Source organism: Lontra canadensis, unplaced genomic scaffold, assembly GCF_010015895.1.
Source record: "Lontra canadensis isolate GAN:19392208 unplaced genomic scaffold, GSC_riverotter_1.0 scaffold2, whole genome shotgun sequence".
Taxonomy (NCBI): domain Eukaryota; kingdom Metazoa; phylum Chordata; class Mammalia; order Carnivora; family Mustelidae; genus Lontra; species Lontra canadensis.
In genome coordinates, this window is record NW_022630996.1 from 12084579 (window position 1) to 12110688 (window position 26110).

Below are 26110 nucleotides of genomic sequence, written 5' to 3' on the forward strand. Positions count from 1 at the left end.
GGTTCAGAACAAGTTTCCCTAAAATATGCCACTTTCGCAATGTGGACTATTTTGAGCCAAAGGTAATCAAGACCTAGCAGATTCAAGAAAAACTTTCATCTCTCCCTTAAACTATTTAAAAGAATCTAGGTGGAGGGCCTTGACCAGAAACAGAACTATTACCAAGAGCTAACTTTTTACCTGGCCTATGTGTAGAGCGTAATAAACATCTAACTACCAAACAACTGCTCTTACCTGTGACTCACCATCCTTCCCCTCTGAAACCCTGAACCCCTTCCTTAGCTCAAGATGGCATATAAGCCTCAACTGCCCAGCTTTCCCTTAGGTCTTATATTCATGTGGGGTCCCACATGTATGTAACTACATACTTCTCCAGTAATCTGTCTTGTCTTAATTTATTAGACCGGCTAAACAGCCTGGAAGGATAGAGGGAAATTTTTTCCTCCCCAATACTGTGTGTGAGAGCAAATGCAAAGTAGTGCAAAAACAGTACAATACAGCTTTGCATACCCTTCAAATATTACTTTGAGATATTCCTTTTTAAATAAAAAGATGTCTTGATACAGTGGCTATTTTTAGCTGTAACAGGCAAATACATTGAGAACGATTTCATGATAGTAAAGTGCAGAGGTTTGCCTTGGTCTTTAGGGAAAACAAAACAAAACAAAACTTCTGAAAGTTGAGTTATGGTTTTGGATTCCAAGCCAATTCAATGTAACAGAAAATATAATATCTACCTACAAACACAAAAATTATTAACACTAATAATGTTCTCCTTCCCTTCTGAAGTTTCATTAGAACACACCCTCGGGCCCATCAAAATCTACAGGAAAATGCTACATATGGAAGTAAATATATAAGTTCAGGTCTCAAAACCCTTAAAGGACACAATTTCACTTACTAATGTTGCTCTCTTCCTAGAATTTTCCCTAATTAGAAAACAGGAAGTATTGCCATTGTTATTTATAGTTCTGAATTCCTATAATTTCTTTGTTCTGGAGATTTTTACTCTGTTTTTCTTCTTTTCTACCAGGAAAAGGTGGTGTTAACATTTAAGTCCAAAAGCGGTCTACTTTAATACAGTGTCTGGCCTATGAATTTTTAGGATACTGTTACAAAAGCATTAAAGCTATCTTCATTTTTTTTTTTTAAGATTTTATTTACTTATTTGACAGAGAGAGATCACAAGCAGGCAAAGAGGCAGGCAAAGAGAGAGGGGGAAGCAGGCTCCCCGCTGAGCAGGGAGCCCGATGCAGGGCTTGATCCTGGGACCCTGAGATCACGACCCGAGCCGAAGGCAGCGGCTTAACCCACTGAGCCACCCAGGCACCCCTATCTTCATTTTTAAGTCTCTAAGTAAAAAATGAGCATTAGGAATGAGAGTTTGGAGAATGGAAAAAGTCAAAATTCCTAAAAGAGTGAAAACAGCCATTTGCTCTGAGGCTGACAAACCAAGGTAGCCATGCAAGGCCCCTGGTCCTGGGGCTGCTGCTGGTCCTCAGCCGCCCTGCTGTATCCAGTTCTCTTACTTACGAGGTAGGTCTCTTCCTTGAACTGAGACTCATTCTTTCCCCCACCGTTCCTCCTTCTCTCTGGATCCAAGTCACTCTTCCCTTTCTTCTTTACTTGGCTTCCTTCCGCCGTTCGCCACTCCTTCTTTTTGCTTGAGTCTCTCCGTTAAGTGGCTTAAGTGGAACCAGGATGTTTTAACCATTTTTGTGCTTAATAAATAAAGCACTGAAATCTCTCTATTATGTTAAGAAATTAAATATCTTATATTTCTCTAAAAACATTAAAAGAAAAGAGAAAGGAAACGTTTTACCAGCGTGTGGCCTTTAACTTATTTTTGGATAATCAAGAGGGAAAACGCTCTTCCCCACCTCCTACTTATTTTCATTGAAAAGATACTGTGCCTCTAAGGTGGTTTGTGACAGTAATCACAACTCACATTTTTTCACAGATCAATTTTTAAAAAATACACGCTTATATCATAAGCACTTATATGCTGGTAGCTTTTCATCTGCAGTGAGAATATCACAGGAAAAATGGCAGTTATAAGCCATCAACATCATAGCCAAATTACCTGGAAAAGGAAATCAACCAGCTTTTCTGTTTATCTCTAAGCTAATAATGAGAATCAATCTACCAAGCACTACCTGCCTCCTAGAATTTTGGAGTTACACAGTGAGGTCCTTGTGTGCAATTCTGATATCAGAAAGAAGTCCTCAGAGTAATATTTAAAATCACCCTATTCAATGAACAAGCAATCTGTATCTTCATATTACGGTTTAATGCTATGAGGCTAATTCATACTATAAGTGATCCAAAGCCTATTTCTACTAGAGTCAACAATCCTTTTCTTATGATAATACAATAATTTTTCAGACTAATGAATCATGATGTTTTCCTGAAAATGTTCAATTCAAAATAAATACAGGACCTGTAGTGCTGAAAGATTTATGGGCGTTTTTTGTTTTTTTTTTTTTCATTTTGTTTTGATTTTTAATTTTTGGAAAATGTATCATCCTTTTCCTCTAGATTTATTCAAGTTTGAATGAAAAGTTCCTGCTTCAGTTTAGAGTTTTGATCTTCTTGGCTATGATGTCTTCCTCGGCCTAGACTCTAATGAGAGATTAAATCTCTATGCTCATTGTCAATCTTCTACATCGAATGCTGGGAGGGAGAAAAAAGCAACTTTTTATTACAGAACTGTGAGGCCCCTCTTTGGGGAGAAAAAGGAGGAAATGTGGTATAACATTTCTTTTGGCTTTTCTTCTCACATGGGGAGAATATGTACTTTGGATATATTCAAAGAAACTTTTATGGTCATGATAATTAAATCAGTAAAGAAACTCCATTCCCTCTTTTTTTCTTTCTTTGTACAAGAAATGTCTACTCCAGAAATGAAACTGACCAATCTCAGTACTAAGAAATCTTTATTTATAAACTAAGTTGTACCTAGTTAATCTCCCCAAAAGTGACTATCCAGCAGGGTAGTTATTGATTGTATCTTAGAATAAGAATACTAATTCCCAATTTGGGCTTTAGCACTTGATGAGAAGTCGGCCAGAATTCTTAGCATAAAGTCTTAACATATGATACATTTCCCTGTTCCAGGGTGTAATGACTGTGGTAAAGGACCTTGAAATGGCCACTCCATTAGTTTTAAGTGGTACTAATTAGGATTTATAATTTAGATTCTATGTAATACACAGAAACAAACACAGAGTGTGTAAAGTTTTGGCTCTTACTATAAGAAAATACCAATTTGAAGATTAAAAATAAGATTAAGTAGTTTTAAAGGGCACAATTTTCATTCTAGAAAGGAAATAAGCAAACTCAAGTTGCTGCCAGTGGGAGGAACAACTGAGTTTAAAGCTCCATTTCACAAATTAAATTCTGGCTGCATTTTTTAACACCAAGACTTTTTTTTTTTTTCCCCCCTCCACAGTGCCAAAAATACATTCCAGAGCCAATGTTCTCAAGTGAAAACATACAGTATTTTAGACAAGCAGTAATTCGCTAGTAATGTTTCCACATAATCATTTCACACACGATTGCTAATCATGCCATGTGAGAGAAACCTCCAAACAAGGAAACATATATGGCCATAAAATTAAATTATCAAACTGGAAAACACAGGAGAAATGGTCACGTAAAAGAGTGCGTTCTAAGCTTGTTCAAAGTATTAATAAATTCTGTTTCAGATAACTTTGGATATTTACGCAGAGTAGAAATCTGGAAATAACCTAATCTTAGAAATAGAAACACTTTCTTTCTCTTATTCCTGAAATATGTAGCTGAGAAATTGTTTCCCCAAGTAGTGATATAATAATATTCAAGAGGTCCCCAACCTGTCACTTATCATGATAACTTCCTACGACTAAGCTCTTCAAGAATTATTTATTGAGTTTCATGCCAGCAAGTGTTAGCACCAACCACACTCTCCCCCTTGGTCCCTTCACAAGCATTGATGGGCAGCAAGAGAGAACTCCCAACTATACCAGAGCTTCTGAGTGCATTCTCCTGCTGAGAAGCAATGCGTGGCATTCGAACCAAAGACCAATTCCATTTCCCCCCTCTTGTTCAAAAGGGAAGACACGGCCGGTTGTGATTGAAAGCATTAGTGGGGTTTACACAGAGGAAAGCCAAGAGAAACACTCTGAATGGGCACACCATGCCCTCCCTTCTCCAGAAACACAAATGAGCATGGAGGAAGTCAAAGTTATATATAATCTTTAGTGGTAAAATAGTAGTAATGCTTCACACATGGCAGGATCTGGCAGAGTATGTTACGGAGGCAGCTCATGAAATGCTTAGCTATCAAATTAATTCCAGTTGGCTGGGATATGAACCCTGTCACATATATTGAAAACTAGATGAAACATAACTGAATGTAATGATAAAGAGCAATGAAAGTGCTGCTGGAAAAATAATCATGAAGCTTCAGCCTTGTTTAATGATTTTGTCAATATCGGGAGAAGAGGAATTCCATGGAACCAGAAGAAATCCCAGAGGGATTTTGCATACATTAGTAAGAAATTATGCGGAGGGTATCCAATGCTAGTGCTTTAAAAAGAGGGGAGGGAGCATTATTTTATAAGAATAAGCTCAAGAAAATGCTAAACTAACTTCTAAAGCTTAAAATGATTTTTCTTTTACGACTCGAATGCTGAGCGCATGCTACAAAAAAGTCTACAGAAGATTCAGGGCAATCCACCGTAGAGAAGAAATTATTTCTTTTTCTTCTTAATATGTAAGGCACTTGATGGAAAAGCACAGGTCTTTTAAGAGAAATGAGGGAAAAAAAAGAACAATCTATAAACACGGCCGTTGTTTTCCTTTTATAAATTATTTCTGGCATGGTTTCCCTAGAACTTCAGTTTTTAACTGCTTCTCAAAGAAAATATTTAATCAGCTCTCTCACATTGTTTTCAGAAAAGCATAAACACTAACTGAACAAATAAGTGAATTTTAAAAATTAATGAAATTTCTGAATCAAAGTGCTAATCATTTACTCAGACTACACAAATAAATATATAGATGTGTCTATTCTTCTTCACAAAAGATTAAAGTTTAGCAAGATGGCACTAACAATTGGCCTGGGTGAGTCGAAACTGTTTTCCCTCTCCTTTTAGGGCCCCTACTATATCATCTTGCTCTAAATAAAAAACAGGGAATATATCATATATAAGGAGATATGAGTTTAAGGCCAATTCATAAGTGTCATGAAGACTATATGAAAACGTTGTATTTATCATAGCTCACTGAAAAAAAGAAGGGCCCACAATGGCAGAAGTCATTTGAGAAATAATGTAAAACCACAAAATATAGGGAAATGCATTCTTTTTTGATGATAATGCCAAGAGAGGATGTTTATAAAGAAGACATCCCTGCAGGTAGCACAGCTCTCGAAAGTTTTCATTTCACATCATACCAAGACCCAAAGTAAATATGGAGATAATAGTGTTCTATTCTAGAAATATTCAAGTGCTACTTCGTTCTTGCAATGGAGACCTCCCTCATCTGTGTAGAGAAATTTACCTTTAAATAAATTATATTTTCAGTCTATTTTGAAAATTTACCTTAGGTAACTTTATCTTAGGTAAATTTATACAATAAAAGGCCTTACTGTTATGCAAATAAGTATGCCCAAATCAACGAGTTAAATTCATAAAGTTTTCTTCTGAATCAGCCCAATATTTTTAGATAATTATCTTTTAGAACTAAGACTAAGAGAAAAACACAATTATTACAGTAGAACCACCGTTGAGAAAGTACTCTGAGGCTCTCATCTTGACCTGGCCTGTGATGTCTCTGGGACCCAGACCTGGTCAGATTGTGTCTTTCATCTGAGTTTTGTTTGTTTGTTTGTTTTTGATTTTTAAGAGAAAAATGATTTATTCTAATCCAGCAGGAAAATTGTGTTCATGAACCACTTCCAGAGTGTCCTACTGAAGTGATATTCCTGACTCAACCAGCCCAGTTAGTCACCATCCAAAAGGCCTGGAGCCTGAGAAACTTCATCTTTTCAGGGTTTTGAATGAAGAGTAGAAGCTAAGAGCTAGGGTTCCAGAGTCCATCTGCCTGGGCTTGAATCCTGGCCCCGCCATTTACAACAGTTTGATCTTGGTCAAACCACTTCAACTCTCTACGCCTCACATGAGGTTCCTTAGCTATAAAGTGGGGATAATAATGGTATCTACCACAGAGAGTTGCAGTGAAGACTGAATTACACAGTGGATGCTAAGCACCAAAAAACATAGCTGCGTGTATCGCTAGGGCTCAATAATTTTAGTTTCATTACTATTTACTTAAGTTGATGGAGATCTTTACAATATATAAGCCTACTATAAAAGTGAGACCCCGAATGTGCACTTAAGACAATTCTATTCTGCATTACCCCAACATTCCTGGAATTCAGAATGTTGTAAAACTATTACTTAGGCTCGTGTCTATGATCTAAAACACAAGGATTCAAGATGTATGCTCATTCCTATTTCTCCATACAAGTAGGAACTCATATTAATGTTGTAGAAATTCATTGTTCGCATGGCATCAAACTTTTGGTAGCAAGCTGGATGTAAGCAAGGCAAGCATGATCTCTGGGACTGCATCAGTAACCTGACTCCTTAAGGCTTTGGTGATAGTTTTCCTGGAGTTTGCTGGGATAATGAGTCTAGACAGCCTTGGTCCATTAAGGACCAAGCCTGCTGTCTTAATGCATTCCCTCAAGTAGTTCAATCATGTTTATTTGGGAGAGACTCTGAGTTATCTTAGGGACATTCAAATACCAGGTTTCTTGAGATATGCTAATATATTTAAATTATAGAGGGGCTTCTTGATTGCATTAGAAATGCATCCATCTTCTCCTTCTTGTCTTCGCAGAGGGCATGCCACAGGCTTTGTCACAACCAAATGCAAACTCCTCCTAGGTTGGGACTGCTAATTATATTTTGAAGAACAACTTGTTTCTGTCTCAGTAGTTATGCATCATCCTCCAAATAAAATAATATCTGAAATGTGTGTGCCACACATAAATATATTTCATCCAACTCCCAGGAAAATACATATGTGGATGCACCCCAAGAGTAGGTTTGGTAGAGAATCTCGAAGACTGAGAAGAAACTAATGGGAAAAACAAGCAGACGTTTCAGAAATGACAGGGTTGGAAGAAAAAAATCTACTCCCTAGTAGTACAGTTCATATAAATTGCTAGAAAGATTTCAAACTGTCAGCAGAGGCTTCCTTCCTTTCCCTGATCCAAACTACGAATAAAACTTTCTGCAGGAGAGCCAAAGCCAATGACAAAATCCTCCTAACATTTACATCTGTAATGGTTTTTCCTCTGGAGAGAACAGAAAATACGGGGAAATGAGATTTTTGACAGGCTTTGTGATGTTTAGAAAGGCAGGAGTATGTTTGCAAACTTCAAACCTGAGTGACTTATTCTAGCACCCTTTCTGACAGGCAACATTAAACAAATGTCTCGCATAGGAGGTTCCTCTGGTGTGCGCGCTTGGGCTTGAGGAAGGAGGAGAGGAGGAGTTTCCCATGCTGTCATGGGAAATTAACGGTCTACCTTAAGGTGGTTTACAGACTATCATTTTTTATCAGACACAGGCAGCCCATCCACTAACATAAGCATTCAAGAGAGCAAAATAAGCCACTTTCCAGTAACAATCAGTTCTCCTTAACTAACTATACCACAGGGGCGCCTGGGTGGCTCAGTTGGTTGGGCAGCTGCCTTTGGCTTGGGTCGTGATCCCGGGGTTCTGGGATCGTGCCCCGCATCAGGCTCCTTACTCAGCGGGGAGCTGCTTCTCCCTCTGCCTGCCGCTCCCCATGCTTGTGCTTACTCTCTCTCCCTCTGACACATGAATAAATAAAATCTTTAAAAAAAAAAAAGTAACTGTACTGCAAAACACATTTGGAAATTTATCTTTGGAATCTGTTTCTTTGGGTATCAAAAGCAACCCCAAGAAAGTACAAATCTGTTTAGGTGGCAATGACCCTGAGGCAAACAGGAGCACAAAACTGGAACCATGAACTGCGTACTGTCACCTAACAACCGCTGTCTATCCTCAGGATCGTGGTTCTGACCGTGAGAACCGTAAGACAGGGCCTCCGTGAAAAGCTGACATTATTAATTTACTCAGCCAACATTTGCTGAGAACCTAGTGTGTGCTAGATGTCAGCAAAGTTCCGGGTATGTAAAGCCAAACACAAAAAGGATCACTAACATCTTTCTGAGGAAGAAGCTTGAGAATAAATAGAGAATAATTGTGTGTTAGCAAGAACACAGAGGGAAGGGGAGGAGGTGTCAGACGGTATCCCAGAAAAGATGTAGCTGAGGGATGAGTAGAAATGGCTTAGGATGGCAGAACAGACTACAGGAAGTGTGTGAGAAAATGAAGGAAATGAGGTTTAAAAGACAGTTCTACAATCCTGTTTTTCTCATCTACCTACTAACTGTAAAGATTATGTGAGAGCCGAGATGTAAGAGGAACCACAAAGTGGAGGTGACCTAGACCCCTTAATCACCTTGTAGTACTTCCCATGAAGAACCTTGGACAGGCTCTCTTCATGCCTACGCTCCTGTCCAACATGGTGCAGAAAGCACAGGATTGAGTCAGAAGCCACAGGCTGACATCCCGCTCCCAAAGCCGTGTGGCCTCGAAGGAGGAACTGAATGTTCGAGGCTTCGAACTATTTTTTGGGGTTGTTATGCTGACGGAGTTAAGATAATGTACTTGCAAGCTGCTGTTTTACTGATAGCTATTTAATGCTATTATATACTTCATATAACGCAAGTAAACATATAATCATAGTAATAAAGTTATTATTTATGTCTGAGTAGATCACGGCTTTATATGCTGACCTCTCCCTTTAGACCTTTATAAATTATAAAATACATATGGTCTCGTTCCAATAAATTCAGAAAATATAGGAAAGTATAACAAAGAAGATAACCCCACATTTATTTCTAGGTCTACATGTGCTCATAAATAAAGATATGTCTGTATATATTTTGATCAAAATGCGATCATGCTACATTTTTACTTTGCAACCAGCACTTTAGTCCGTATATTTAACGTATCTTTCCATGTTAATAAAAATACATCTACTACACCACTTTCAGTGGCTGGACAATGTTGCATGCATAGAACATAATGTATGCAAGCAACATCCTCTAGACAGACGGCCCTGTATATGAATATAAATCCTGGCTAAGCATTCCATGTGATCTGTCCATCTCGGTCTTCTCATCCTTCCCTTTACCCCATCCTCCCACACATACCTCTGTTGTCCTTTTGCTTTGTTTCTTTGCCAGAACATTTGTATTTGATCTGGAGGATTTTCCGAAAGTCCTCAATTCTGCCTCATCTGATTCAGTATTATATTAAGCTTCGCTTTATTGTACAGTTGTTCAGGGACTTAACCTAGAAACTCCATCTCCACCACACAGGCCGTTAGCATGCGTGACTCTCACCTTTCATCCAGGAAGTCCCCTTCTTGTCCTTCACAAATACTCTCTCCTCATGCCCACCTGCAACTTCCAAGCAAACATTTTACGTTTGCATATAACCCCATCGGTTTCTCATCCCTAATCTTATCTTCTACCTTCTCCTAAAACATCACTATTAACCATGGACGTTTTCTCCTGGTAGTGACATTATTTTCCTATTGTAAGACTATTACTGAGTGTGGGTATATACTTCGTCAATGTTATTTATTTATGTGAGAGAGCGCGTGCAAGCGAGCAGGGGGAGGAGGAGAGGGAGAGGAACAAGCAGACTCTGTGCAGAGCATGGAGCCAATGCTGGGCTCTATCCCAGGACCCAGATATCACGACCTGAGCTGAAATGGAGTCTCACCCTCAATCGACTGAGCCGCCCAGGAATCCCTCTTTCATGTGAGACATAATTATGAAAAGAGTGACTCTGGGGGCGCCTGGGTGGCTCAGTGGGTTAAAGCCTCTGCCTTCGGCTCAGGTCATGATCCTAGCGACCTGGGATCAAGCCCCGCATCGGGCTCTCTGCTCAGCAGGGAGCCTGCTTCCTCCTCTCTCTCTGCCTACTTGTGATCTCTATCAAATAAATAAATAAAATCTTAAAAAAAAAAAAAAGAATTCAACTTTTCTTTAAAAAAAAAAAAAGTGACTCTGGATGTGTGGGAGCAGGGGGAATCAGAGTTCTCTAGGTGGCCTCCTAGATTCTTGTGGTGTGGATTATGGGAGAGCTGGCAGCATCCTATCTCGGGACAGAACCACGTGATTTACATACCTACTCACTAAAATTATGGTAGTGCCTCCAACCTAGCCTGAGCCTACTCACTGCTTCCTGTGAATCTCCCACATCCCACTGGTTCTTGGGTAATCCTTCATGTAACACTTCTCCCCTCCCTCCTGGCTGAATTTGTTATCTTCAAACACTAGCCTACATACTAATATTTGTCTAAGAATGCTGATTTAAATTGCCAATTATCTTTCTTTGAAACGGATGGTTCTTAACTTCAAGGTTATATATATGGCTTTTTTTTTAGTATGTTCCATGCCCAGTATGGAGCACAGAGTGGGGTCTGAATTCACGACCCTAAGATCAAGATGTGAGCTGAGATCAAGAGTCGGCTGCTAAACCAACTGAGCCACCCAGGCATCTCAAGGTAATATCATTTTACTTTCCTTGGTGTTCTAATTCATTCTCTTTAACAAAACTGGCAACCTATGTGAGTTGCCAATCACTTTTTCACTGATTTCAAAAATCTCAAAGTCTAGGAAATAGAGTCAATTAATTTTAGCTTCCCTGGCGATTACTTCCAAGGCTGTAGGGCACCGTCTATATTCTTCATCTCGTTAATCTGACTCTGGGCACCCTGGCTCACTGCCTGGGTAGAAGAGAGAAGAACCTCTAGGATTTCTTTCTTGCCTGAGAAGCTCATTGGCCCTCACAAGACAGGAAATCAAAAGGTTTCCTGAAAAGTTGTTTTGAAGAAGTTTAAATAGTAAACAGTATTTAAGACCATAAGGTCCTAATGAGTTCTCATTTATTCCAAAATAATGACTGAATATTATTTTCTTATAACTATTGATTTCAGTGGTAAATGGATACAGGGGCTAACATAAAAGAACCAATAACTGCTGTTATTACCAGTGTGGGTGACTAACACAGACATAATGCTGCACAAAAGCCACCAGACACCAAAGAGGACATACTGTATGATTTCATTTATATGAAGTTCAAGCACAGGCAAAACCAATCTACATACAATGACAGAAATCCTACTGATGGTTACCTCTTGTGGAAAGGTATTGACTGTCAATATGAGAAAGTCTTCTTGGGCATTGAAAATGAGCTACATGAATGTTCTCTATTTTAATTTGGATCATGACTATACTTGTGTATACACACACAAAAATTAATACAAATATATGAATATATATACAAATATGTAAGTAAAGAGCTGTACATCTTAATGTATGTATATCATATTGTAATAAACATGAAACAGGGTGCCTGGGTGGCTCAGTGGGTTAAAGCCTCTGCCTTAGGCTCAGGTCATGATCTCAGGGTCCTGGGATCGAGCCCCGCATCGGGCTCTCTGCTAAGCAGGGACCCTGCTTCCCCCTCTCTTTCTGCCTGCCTCTCTGCCTACTTGTGATCTCTGTCAAATAAATAAATAAAATCTTAAAAAAAAAAAACATGAAACAGATCATATTGTTATAAACACAAAACAGATTAGCTTTCAAGTTATTTATAGATTCTGGAATCTATAGATTCACAGAATCCAATTAAGATACTTCCATACTCTTTCATTAAAGAGGGATAGCCTGGAAACTTCCTGACATTACCCTGTTTTCTTCTTGCTATGTATCAAATACTTTCTCACCTATTCATGAGGTGGTAGCTTACAGGAAGAGGATTTAGAGAGTGCTCCTTGAGTTTAAAAATAGTAACCACCAAATAATTACTCTTCTTTCACAAGTGCAGAAAACTACTTGTTTTCTATTTCCAGTTATCTATTTCAACTGCAAAACAAAAAGACAGATCCAGCACTTCCAAGGTCAAAACCATGCTCTTGCCACAAAATGAAATTAGTCATTAAAAACAAAAACTTCTCCTGTGATACTTTTACCTGTATTCCTGTATCAGGTACAAGAATAAAGACCTTTTCTTTCTCTCTCTTATGAAATAGCAAAGTTTCAAGAAAATATTGTTTTTAGTTTGAGGTTTCTTGTTGTTTTTTTAAATACCAAAAGAAAATAAAAAGAGTCTTTGTCCATGAAATGGAAGATATTTCCCTTGAAATATTACATATTAAAAAAACACAGTAGGCCATATTAATGATTAAATGTTCAAATGATAATTGTTAAAAGTAATAAAGTTAAAAATGACCAAGAAGAGCCCTTCGTGTTAGACAGAAGCCCTTCAAACAAAGTAAACAAAGTAGAAGTAAGAGAACAAAGTGAACAGGAGTGGGTGTTTAGGTGTGACGGGGGGAGAGAGAGAGAGAAAGTTTTCTGAGGGACACACAAGAGGAAGAGCAAAATAATTTTCCAAATCATACAGAGTATTCAACAATGTATAGCCAATACCCAAAGGAACAGAAGTTGTATATGAGAGACTGTGTTTTTCCTGTAGGTATTCCTACACTATTTTTAATACCAAATTACATTATCAATTTAGCTTTCAAAATCAGATGTAAATGGGGCTGTGGCTAGACATAAGCATATTTCAATGAATGCTGAAAAGGTACACTGTGGCTACTGTAGTCCAAGACAAAAAAATGTTCAGAAAACACAAAAAGCAGCACACAAATTATGTAAACATGTTGCACTGAAAAAAATCTTCTCTGCTGTCTTTTATGTGTGTGTAATGTTAATTAATAATTGTAAAATTTAATTAGCAGAAAAAACTGCACCAAAAATATCACATATTTAGGTCAAAATCAACAGCAGTCATGATGATTTTAGGTTTATTTGAAAATACAGTTTCAGTCTCATATTAGCTTTTCGCAGAAGAAAACCTTAAACATCACTAAGAGTTAACTTATACTCACATGAACAATTCTTGGCCCAGGAAAAAAAAAATGAGAAAAATATAAACAGGAAAAGAGAAATAAAAAGGAAAGAGGAGAGAAGGAACTCCCTCGCAGGGAAGGGTGAAGTTCCTCTAAGAAGTGTGCTACATACAACCATAACATGAACTTCTCTCTTCCTCTGTGTCAGGGAGAGGAAAGTCAAGTCTACTCTAAGTCCTTGGCTTACTCAATGACAATCAACAGCATTACACTGAAATATGAAAAAGTAACCCGGATGACCAAGACCGCAAGAAACACAGAGCTCTGAGGCTGTGCGGTAGACCAGAAATCACATTGTATGAAATCTGTGACCTCAAGAGTGCAGACCTGATGGGTGAGCACCTAGTTAACTGCATCTCCAGGAAGGATACTGCCTTCCAGGGAAAGCTTTCGTAGTTTTAGTTTTCCTAGTTTTAGCCAAATTCATTACAAAATTCTCGTTATGTAGATTCTCTTAACATACAACCAACCAGCTAGCCATAATAAAAAAATAATTAATTAATTTTAAAAAAAGGAATTTTAACCAACTAGTTTTAATCCAGATTTGTGAAACAACAAAAAACCAAACCACTTTAACTCTTTTATGTGATAGACATTTGATACGTGAAAATAGGTGTCAAATATTGTTTTCCTTCTGCATTTTCACTGACATTTCCACTTTTTTTCCTCATAAGGAACGGCCTGTACTTTCCTTCTAACTGGACTGCCAAGCCTGACTTCTCTTAACGTTGTCATTGAAATGTGCATTGATACTTGGGTTGGAGCCTCGATCATCCTTCCATTTTAGTCAGTAATATAAAATGGTCAGTCAGTCGCCATCAGTGTCCAGCCATACACCACATAACACAGTTCGAAAATACAAAAGTAGGGAGGGGCACCTCATTGACTCAGTGGGTTAAGCCTCTGCCTTTGGCTCAGGTCACGATCTCAGGGTCCTGGGATCGAGCCCCGCATCGGGCTCTCTGCTCAGCGGGGAGCCTGCTACCTGCCCCCCCTCTGCCTGCCTCTCTGCCTACTCGTGATCTCTCTTTGTCAAATAAATAAATAAAATCTTAAAATAAAAAGAAAAGAAAAGAAAATATAAAAGTAAAAGGATAGTTCTGAAAAATGAATTTTAATCTCTGAAAATTAATTTGAGGATTAAAAGCCTTTAACATTTATCACATACATTTAAAAGCAGTTGCTCAGATGTGGGGCTTGAAATCTCACTGCCACTACTCACTGCTTCACAGACCTTCACGGGTCAGAGAGTCTGAAAACACAGCACTATTTTTCATAATTCTGAGGACAAGGGGGAAAAAAAGGAATGTTTCATAAAAATGCAATAGGGTAGCCGCATTTCCTCCCACGCATGAATAATGTATGATCTACAACGTTATTTGCTAGACTGTCTAATCACTAGCATCTTTCAAAATGTCTATATAAGCTTTAGCTCATTAAGAACAAACATGTATCTGTATAAAAATATCACATACCTGTGAGCACTCCAAATAATATTCTGCCAAATACCAATATACACATTAAACTGACACAGGTATCCTACTTTTGTGCATTTCTAAAAAATAAAAATGTTGGGAAATGAAAGAAGAATTATTTCAGCTTGGGACATTCATGCTTACTCAAAATCAAGTTTAAATCCCTTTTTCAAAGCATCCACACACTCACACACTATATTTTATTTATATTTATATATATATATATATATATATATATATATACACACACACATATATATATATATTTTTTTTTCCAAGGAATGACCCAGGAACTATTGCACATTTTCTAAATAAAAGTGGAAAAAAAAAAAAAAACTGGCAGAAACAGAAGAGGCTAAATAAAAAAGCTTTTAAAGCAAGGCTTCTTCTATTAGAAACGGTTTTATAATCTTGGAATGGGCTTCTATGATTCATGAAAGAATGATAAAGCAAAGGTACTTCATACAACAATAAGCTTTCAACGTAGTAATAAGAGACAGAAAAGTTGAAAGGACAAAGTATCTGGGGTTCCAATAAATAACGACTAAAAACAAATTATGAAGCTGAGCTACAACAGTAGTACTTTAGGATTGATATTGTAAAAAGAAAGGAAATGTAAAGTTCACCTTTTTATTTCTGTATTTCATCCTCTAACACACATGTTTTAGTCACAACAGAAGTAAAAAGAAACCAAAATACAAAAAGAACAAAACAAAACCCATCCACTATCATACCACTTCTAGGTATGAAAGAAAGACTGACCTATTTTCAATATCATTACTAAAGAAAATAAAGAATTTTCCTTTATACTTTTGTTGGTATCTGAAGGAAAAAAAAAAAAAAAACAACATTCACTTCTACAGACATGTGCTAAACACCCTTCCAAGTGACCCATTAATTCTTTAAACAAGTATTTGTTCTGTGCCCCCATTCATGTAGAAGATACATCTGAACCGCTCTGCTCCCTTCATTGTGGAAGTAACGTTAGGAAAGGAGGTGAGAAATTAAAAAAAAAAAAAGACCATGAAGGCCAAAAATCTAGGCTGTTACAGGAACACAGATTTGGAGTTCTGAAGACCTAGAATGTTCTTACCAAATTCATTCACTTATGAGTAACAGCTGGTGCCAAAAAGTTGGAAACATCATTTGTGTGAGGTCAGGTTTAGCCTAATATAAGGAGTTTAGTGATTACCCAGACTTATTTTCTGTAAGAAAAAGATTAGATTTGTTGGCAAAGTTTATTACAAAGACCCCAGAGGGCCTTCTGCAAAGCAGCCCATCAAACCCTACTGCTTCTTTCGGAAAACAACGTATAGCTCAGCCACAACTGCTCTGTGAGAAGTCCAGATATCTAGACGGTCACATGGAATAAATCCTTAATAACATGCTGATAAGCTAATGGCCTAGTAACATTTGCTCACTATCTCTGGATAATATTATCAAAGTGGACTACATATTTAAGATTTATTTTCCATTTCGGGAGACACAACTGTCAGGAGGGACAGAGATTTTTCACTATAGCAGAGAGAGCTGTGCTAATGACCTCACCCTTAAAAACAGGGCTTCCTGAGTGCCCCACATCCAGGAAGATCAATCTCAGAAAATAGTTTTTGCTGGTAGTCATTACATCAGGCTTTCTCTAAGCCTTCAGAACCTTTGGAAGTTTCAGATCGAGTCCCCAAAGCTTCTTCTAAGTCTAAATAGAATGCCCTCCTTGCTGTTTTGACAAAAAAGAGAAGCTTCTACCTCGATTACCTGTGTACGAAGCTCCTCGCTTATCTGCCCCAACAGGCGCTGTGCGCCAGCAACACACACCTGTCTTCACGGCAGTCGGTTGGCTGTTCCTTCCATATCTCCCCTTCTTCCTTTCCACCTACCGTTTTCCCCGCCCAGGTCATTCGGCCCCAGAAAGTCACCCAGCTGCCTTCCGCACTTCATTTTCCAGTCTAGCCAAATGTCATTTCCTCAGAAAGCTCTTTGGGCTGCGCGCTAACTAAAACAGTGCCCCCGCGACCACTAGTCACTACTCAAGTTCCTCCTTCCCATCCCTCATTTTTCCTAAAGGCCGCAAGGGTAGAGACTGAGATGGAGAGGAGTTGGCACAAAGTGCATGCTCAATAAATTGTATTAAATGGATGAGCAAATGGATTTTTATTATGCTTAATTATAACAATGAATTTTATATGCCTTTGATCTACCAGTATTGTCAGCGTGGTAAGTACTCTCATTAATAAAACAAAAAAATACAAAATGCAAGTGTTCATCACAATTGTCATTTACTTTGGAATACCGTTTTTAGAAACATAACCTACTCCACTAATGGCATAATCAATTTTGGTGCCTTTCATTGTTTGCGGTTTGGTTTCAACCACTTCCTGACCTCCCACCTTCGAGCCCTGCTAAACAATGACAGCAATTTCACAGCAAGGCCCCGGCAAACCCTTAACCAACTCCCCACAATGCTGCTAGCGGGCAGTTGCTCCCTCTGACAAGATGAACTTTGAGAAGTTACTCTCCTCTGTAATCAGAGACAAACACAATTACATGCGATGATTACGATTTCTCATTCTACTGCCGTTTGCCTTAAAAAAGGCACAGAGCCAACCACAGAAATTCTGACCATCACCATAGCTTAAGATGCCAAGAAGTTCTATCTCCCTAACTAATCTAAATGCCAACCTACTCTTTACTGACCAATGAATATTTAATTTTTTGTTCCACCCAGAAAGCCTTTAATTGCTGTCTGATCCTGAAGTGTGGCTGATAATAAATTGTGAAAAACACTCACAGACCGGATATTCAATATTCGAGCTGTGTCCAACAGAGGAAGCATCAGTGACACTTTTGCAACTTTAAATGCCATCATCATCCACTATGTCTCCAGCCTCTTACCTCTGCCAAGTCACCCCAACTGCAAACATCTGTTCTTCAATTGTCTCAGAAGAAACATACTTCATATATGCAAAGTAATTTTTACCCTAGAGCCAAATGTCTTTGAGAATCTAGTTGAAGCAAATAAGCAAAAGAAACGTAATGTCATTTGGACTTTTAAATTTTAAAATGTCAGCCCTTTGGAGTCCTTAAATATTATAAAAGGATTTCCCAGTCACAAAATCACAAACTTGAGAGGTAGAAAGCAAAATCCAGATCAAATCCTTGATTTTATAGACATGGAAAACTAAGACACACAGGGATTTGGCCAACACTAAAAATTAAAATGTGGTCACTCGTATCTATCTGACCCCCACCCCCAGCCCACATTTGGTGGTCTATCTCTCTATCATGAAATACACAAAACTTTCCATTGAAACACTGGCTCCAAGTGCTAAAAGAATGATTAAATAAAGCACTTAATAAATTAATTTCCCGAGTTTGTTCTAATTGCAAAATTTCATGTACATTTTCTGCAATAGATAATTAAGGTTAAATGAGGTCATAAGAGTGGGACCGTAATCCAGAAAGGCTGGTGTCCCTATAAGAAGAGGAAGAGGCCATGTCAGGACACAGTGAGAAGGCTTCCCTGGACTTGGGGTCCTTATTCCAACCTGTCCTAGCTCTCATGACTAGAAATTTTTGTTTCTATAACAGTGATGGGCCACATGAAATCCCACCACTTTTCTCTGATGATTCCACCTTTGAAACCAAAGCCTCCAGCTGTAAGACGTTTGAATGCAACAGAGTCAAAGGCATAACTTTGTTTCCAATAGCAACATTCCCCACCAATTTGCCTTCCTGATCCAGAATGTATGCAATCACAAAGGCATGCAGTAAGTAAATAAATAAGAGATTAATAAAGCTTGAGAGTGTTTTTAAATACTTTAGTTAGATGCTACAGCATTTAGATTTGTAAAGGAATAAATTTAGTTGTCTCTCAAGTTTTTGCTACATGAAGGAATGGTACTAACAATCTAAGGAACGGACATTCTCTGTTGGGGGGTTTTCAGAGTATTAGGAATAGCGATAAATGAAAAAAACAAAGACAGAAATAAATTCTCCGACCCTCCCCACAAAATCCCACAAATAGCAACCACAAGGTAATTTCAAATTTCCAGAAATGGCTACATTATATATTAACTATAACTAGAAAGTGCTACTCTGTCAAACTGTGATTGATACCTCAACAAAATGTATTTTGTTGGTAAAGTTTATCATGATGTAACTATTCAGAAATAATTTGTGTAAAAAAAAAAAATCCAAATGCATATCTGATCTAGACCAAAGAAAGGAAATATTATCACTTGAATCTCACCATTAACATATTTCCTGTGTGCTTCCAAAATTGAAAGTCTATAAAATAATTTATTAGAGTGAAACCACCCATTCCTCTTGACGGTTTCCTGAAAAGATAAAAAGCAACTACGTCACTGAGGGGGGGACAAGTTACTAGGCCTGTCATTTTCAGGGTCTCTATTTTGGTGAAAGTATTTTAGAATCTACTTAGGTAAAAGGAAAAACCTCTTAATTTCAGTATATTTTGTTCTCTTAGAACCAGAAGTAGCAAAACTGATTAGATAAACTCTTAGCATCAAAAGCTTACGTTAAGGGGCACCTGGGTGGCTCAGTGGGTTGGGCCGCTGCCTTTGGCTCGGGTCGTGGTCTTGGGGTCCTGGGATTGAGTCCCGCATCTGGCTCTCTGCTCGGCAGGGAGTCTGCTTCCCTCTCTCTCTCTCTCTCTCTCTCTGCCTGCCTCTCCATCTACTTGTGATCTCTCTCTCTGTCAAATAAATAAATAAAACCTTAAAAAAAATTAAAAAAAAAAAAAAAGCTTACGTTAAGGGGTAAATTTCACACAATGTCTCGTTAGGCTAAGAATAAAGCAGGCAAGATAATACCACAGACCTCATTTTTCTAAAACGTCATTCTCTGGGACACTTTTCTGATTTCTTACCCAGAAAGAAAAAATGATAAGGAAAAGCATTAAAACAAAGAAGTCAAGGGGACAACAGAGTTAAGGGGTAGAGAACAAACTGGAAGTCTGTCCCTATACTTGCCTCCGACCCCCTGTGAGATTTCTTAGTGAAGAAACTGCAGGACTTAGGAGAAAAGTACAAAAATAAACTTGCAAGGCTGCCAGATCTGGGACCTTGTACAATGATTTTATGGGAGGACAGTAAAAATGACGGCTTAGAATATATAGAACAGCGTAACAGGAATGTGCTGTGTGATTTCTTGAACAGGGTGGTTCTGAGTTTTCAGTACAGAAAACTTTTACACAGCAATGAATGCACTGTCCACTAAATAAAAATGATGAGAAGGACATTTTTAATAAATGACGTATACACAAGCCATCTGCAGGATTTCAGGAAGACAGAATACAAGTATTGCCAGACATAGGGGGAAAGTAGCAAAAGGAAAAGAAAACTCCTTTCCCACGGAAAAGATCTCAGTTCCCTGAGACGGTGCAAGAAAACAAGGACAGCACTTAAATGGATGACAAAAGCCAACTTATGCTAAGTTTCTTCTGAACTAGAGTTTGGGGACTTAGGAGGGGAAGTCGACAAGTCATTGCATCTGAGCAGAAGCACAGGCGGAGAAGTGGTGCTGGGTCAAAGGTTATGCGATGGCTCCCTACTGAGTGTGGGAAAGGCTGCAGTCATCTATGCCCTATGTGCAAGAGATCCCACTCATCTCCATCCTCACCAGTCATCACTGTTTTGGGGCTTCTCAGATTTTGCAGCCCCTGCAGCTACCAAGGGAGTGGCTTCAAGCAAGGATTTGATGTTACTTTTTTGTTTCCCCAGGACCTCAGACAGAATCAGACTCCAATAAATAATCAGTGATTAAAACGGAACAGAGGAACCTGGATCTGAACCTAATTTGTTGTGGTTTTCACTTTAAATGTTAAATCCAGTGCTTTAATTCCATTCTCCTACACTAACTCTCCCACTAGGTTACATGGTCTTGTAAGTAATAATATGCTAAATCATATCCACTTTGAGCAAGCATGGGAGTAAAATGAGGGGCATTCCAAAGGATGGAAAATACATGTCTACATGTTTTATTTAAATAATCCCATAAAAATAAGAGTGATTATTTCTAAACAAGAGTCCACATTGAACTTAGAGAAGGGAAAACATGCACTGTTAAGTGTTTAGTATACATTTGTCGATCATGAATAAATGAACGGCTACAAGAGAAATTGAGAAAATTTTCAAGAGTAAAAATGAAATGTACCAGTATAACAATGCACACTGACTCTCCTCATTATGAAAACTAGACTTCCAAACTTTAGAAGAAATAATAAATCTAATCACCAATAAATGCTGAAGTATAAAAACTAAAACTAAAAAAAAACCAACAACAACAACTATAAGATCTTAATCATTTGACATTTCATAAGCCAATAGTGAGGTTTCAGCTAAGATTTTATAATCGGTTTGAGAAGCAAGGTTCCAATTTACACCAAAGGCTAATTTAAAGTCTATAATGATCACTTGCTTAGAAAGGAATTAACTTACCTTGCAGACCACATAATATTCTGGTGACTTCCATTAAGAGTTACACAGAGAATGAATGTACACTGTATCATGCAACAAAACTTTCACCTGTTCTAATCAATAATAACACTCGGAATTAAAGTAGAGACCAATCAAGTGAGTAAAACTAGTGGGAGTAGTATCAAGTCTTAAAACATCTCTCTTATAAAGAAGAATAAATGCTAAAAAAATGATTGTTAAGAACTGCAATATATTAACTCTACCCATACTTTAGCAAAAACGCATTTTCTTAACTGTGAAATAAGGGTAACTTTTCTTCCTCAATCTCCTAACTTCACATTTACAAAGGGGAAAAAAAAAGTTCACAGAGAAAAAAATCTCCTGAAAAGTGGGGACTGACGTCACAGCTAAGAAACTACCGAAGGTCTTCTTCCATGCTTTGGAACGAACGTAAGCATAAGGATTACATTAATCCATGCCATGGCGTGATTTAGCAGTAAATTATGGCATTAAATCTAGGCTAGAAGATGCCTACAATGATTAAGGTATTTTCCCATTTTCCTAACAATTAGCAACTCTAAGTAGAAATCAATTTAATTAAAGATGAGAGTGAATAGTAAACCAATTACCAAAGTCAGGTGTAATAAATATGAGCACTGTTACTTAATCTAGAAATTCTAGATATTGTAATTTATGTATTTATATAGTAAATCAACTAAATTTACAGAGGAACAGTCTTAATTCTCTTAATTCCATGATTTCCTAAATTACATGATTTACGTTTGCAAACGTTTGCTAAAACGAATTTTTCAGAAGATTAATAATGCTTCTTTAAAAATCTCTTGTTATTACATGAAAGGATTTTTGTTGTTGTTCTTTAATTTGCCTATTTGTGTTTATGCATTTAAAACTAATTGGGTGAAGTATTCCAGAAGAATTTCTAAACCTGGTTGCTTAGGTTTAGATCTCTTACCTAAGCAAGAGATCTAAATTGAACTAGTTCTAATGATTTCAATTCAGAAAGTCTTGATTAATGAGCAGGTAGGATAATGATAGCCCCAGTAATAAACTGCTTGTGTTTTAGAAAAATATATGCAATATTCATCTGGCCAATTCAGCAGTACTTCCTTAACTGTTATTTCAAATGCCTCAAATATTATAGAAATTACCTGAGAAAGTTAATGTGATGATCGGAAGCACCTGACTTATAATGAACCCAAGAGTTTCTGGTCCATATTACATGAAAAAAGGAAAAATATATACTGGGTCATTGCAGAGAAAACATACACAACTAATATTATATGGGATTTCTACGTTCAAAGAGTACCCTTTTATTTTATTGCAGTCAGTAATGCTGAACATATAATTCACCATCTTAATCGTTTTTAGGTATATGGTACAGTAATGCTAATATATACACCTGTGGTGTAACCAGGTCTCTAGAAATTTTTCATCTTGCAAAACCAAAACTTTAGATGAAAAATAACTCCCTTCCTCTCTTCCCAAAAATTTCCTTCTTAAAGGTATTTAGGGCTTAGTAGTTTTAAAAATGCAATTATCACAGATTTTTATTTTTTATAGTCATAGTTCCACAATAAACTGAGCCATATAGTAGATTTCATTCTAGTCTGCATCAAGTTGTCTTTAATATATAAAACCATATACATGACATCTATAATGTCTTCCAGTATTTATAAGTTATATTTGTTTCAAGACTTGCCAATCCTCAGAGGATATAGGAGCCATTAATGTAAATTAGGGAGAAAGGCCATGGGTCTGCCATTTTTTCCTGTAAAGAGCCTAAGTGTAAACATCTTAGGCTTTGTAGGCCGCATGGTTTCTCTGGCAAATATTCAACTCTGCAACACTGCAGCACAGAGCAGCTAGGGACAATGCATAAATAGATGAGTACGACTGTGTAAAAAAAAATTTGTGGAAAAAAAAAAGAACAGAAAAACAGGTGACAGACTAGATTCCTCCTACAGGCCATAAGTTGCCAGTCCCTGAAATAAAGAAGGCAATGGAGGGACAATGACAGAGAGAGGAAGAGGGGCAAGGACAGGGAGTAGGAAACAAAGAAAACTATTTTTAAAAGTATTTATGGCGTATTACTCCAGAGAACAAATAGGTACTTAGCAAAGTTTACATTATTTGTTTTACTGACAAATTTTGATAGTGAAGCCCTGGAAAATGGAACAAATTTTTGTTTTGTGTGTTTATTGAGGACTTGTTTCAATGCTGACTGACCTACTGGCAGCTGACCTACGTCTGCAAAAATAATGAAAATAATGACTTTCAGTAAGTACCTAGGATTTGACTTACCTTAGTAATGGGTGGAATATGACAGTAATATTTCTGGCTCCAGGTTTGCAGACAAATTTGGTTCCTCCACCTTCAATTAAGTTGTCATCAGGACCCCCTTTCAGGAAAAAGGAGAGAAATTTAGTTTATTAGAACTTTTACAAAAAAATAAACCAAGGCTATGGAGATGAACGTGAGGCTATCACAAGAAGGGCTGCCATTGAAAACAGTTGCCTTCAAATCTATACAATTATTTTGAATGACTGGATCCAGTTAGTTGTCCTCATTACATAAACTGCAGGGCAGCATTTTCACTCTGGAGTGAAAGGTCAGTAAAGATAAAGAAGCAGTGTAGGGTAAACCCAGTTAAGCTTCTAGATCTGCATTCGTCAGTGTCTGTTTTAAGACGGTGCAGCACATGAAACTTTCCCAAAGAGGAAGCAGCATTCAAGGGTGTCGAGGGCTGTTAAAGGCTGGAGCAAAGACCACATAAACCTACCTGACCACACTTCATCAGTCTAAGCCCCAGGAATTTTAAGATACACTAAGTAACACTAAATTTTTTAAAAATCCCGCTAATGAAACCATACAGTGCTTTCTTATTACCCAGGGTTTTTTTTTTTCCCTTCATTGAAAAGCTTCTTATAGTTTAAATATATACAAGTAGGTGATATAACTTATATGTAAATATTTATTTAAGATTTTTTAAGGCTTTAAGACTTTTAAAATAAATAGATGTTTACCATAAATCTCTCACATACATTTAATACAGAAAAATTAGAAAAATTAAGGTGTTCTTAAACCTATGTAATTTTCAGAATCCAGCTTTTCTTAATGACCCAGAGTTGTCAATATCCTTGTTTGCTAAATGGTGTCACTAAGTGGGTTTCTTGAAGGAGTGCATCCAGTATTTTAGTCCAGCCTCTAATACTGATTCCGCAGGGCTTAGTGCTGATGCGTACTTGATGCTACCGGAAGGCTTAAAGAGAAGGTGTTCCTATACCGACCAAGACTCATAATCTTTCCTCAAACTATCCTTAACAGGTTCATTAATTGAAACATTGAAGACTCATGGTATGAGGAATACCCACTCAGCTCATACATATTGAGGCAAAAACAACTCATTTTGACTCTTTTTTGCGCCACAGCCGTGAAGATGACATTGACTTAAGATAACATCCTAATTTCAGAGGTTTTCAAATGTGAAAAAATGTGTATCTTAGGATGATGGGAGAAATGCTTTCCCTTCCCCACACACTACTCAGGTTACCTACTATGAGAATGAAAATTAATGTAATCCCTGGCCTCTATCTTTTACTCACTCCAGATGAAGTGAAGTAATTCCCTTGGTAAAACCAAGAAGACCGAGCTGAGCATGCCGGTCGCAGCAACCTCCTTATTCCATTTTAGAGACCAGAATGCCCGCAGATGGCCAGTGCTGTCTCACAAAGTCAACAATAATGCTATTGTTTTGTCAGGGAAGGATGAAGTGGTCTAGTCCCTTCTGTAAGTGGGTGAGTACATTTGTCTAATTTTGACGTTCAATTAGGAAGCTCAGTTGGCCCTCATAGACCACATCTCCCAGGCTAGCTTATGTCAGTATAAAAGTTGGTATCTCGCCTTCTATCTACCTTACTTGTGTTATTTAATAGTATCAGAAATCTGACAGTAAAGATGGATGCCATTTCCTGGGCCTCCTCAAAATCCTAACAATCTACGCTTAAAATATTCCATTTCTTTTTTCTAAATTCAACATTCTCTTTCCAATTACAGCTCTTTGCATGATACCAAACAAAACTAAATCTCATTTGATTTATTATCTATCTTAATGGTCTCCGAGGTATCTTGGAGACTGGCTGATAAAAACACGTGAAGCTTCAGAAATCCATACCCTGGATCATCAAGACTTCCCTGAGGCATCCGAGCCTAGACAAATCCCACTTGGATCAGTAGTTTCCACCAACTAATCACAGCATGGCTTTTCTTAAGAAAAACAGAAAGTATAATGGCATGTACAGCTCTTGATTCAAAATCATGAGCTATTTTTTCCCATTCAAAAAAAAATCCATCTTGTATTACTATAGTTACACCAGCGATATCAGTGTTCTGCAAAGTCAGTGGTTTTGCAAAAGGAGAGCATCAAGACTACCACAAACCCAAGTCCTTTCACAAAATCCTCTTCGAAAGGGCACATGGTGTGGTTCCAAACAAATAGAACAGAACAAATAGATTGTCTTTATCAACACTTCTCTCTAAGATCATAAAATGAAGTCAGTACTGAATTACCAAGGAAACATGTGTATATGTGTAGAAAATAAACAGGTTATATTCTGCACTCCAGGCGCAACATAAATAACTTTCGATGAGGGGCACCTGGGTGGCTCAGTGGGGTAAAGCCTCTGCCTTCGTTCAGCTCAGGTCATGATCCCAGGGTCCTGGGATCGAGCCCCGCATCGGGCTCTCTGCTCAGCAGGGAGCCTGCTTCTGCCCCTCCCCTCTGCCTGTCTCTCTGCCTACTCGTGATCTCTGTCTGTCAAACAAATAAAATCTTTAAAACAAACAAACAAAAACTTTCTATGAAATAAATCTACACAACAATATAGTGCGTTCATTTATGGAATACGAGCATTTCTTTTAGGGACAAATGTTAGTTAGACTATATGATCTCCAACGCTTTCTAAAAATTTGTAGGTGCTATGATTTTTGATATTTAATTAGTTACATACAGACCTGATAAACCTAGCTCCAGTCAAACTGGGTAGCTTCGTGCATACCAAATGCACTGACGGTGCGCACACCGCCATGTCCTGCTCCACA

The 26110-nt window shown here is 37.8% G+C and overlaps 1 protein-coding gene across 5 annotated transcripts in view; it reads right to left on the reverse strand.

The window, feature by feature from the left end:
* Positions 1-26110, reverse strand: part of EXOC4 (exocyst complex component 4) — a 726477-nt gene that overhangs the window by 379402 nt on the left and 320965 nt on the right. For all 5 annotated transcript variants that reach the window (XM_032868997.1, XM_032869003.1, XM_032869014.1 and 2 more), the window contains exon 10: positions 23315-23411. In XM_032868997.1, the coding sequence (XP_032724888.1) occupies positions 23315-23411 (97 nt within the window). The remainder of the gene's footprint in view (positions 1-23314; positions 23412-26110) is intronic.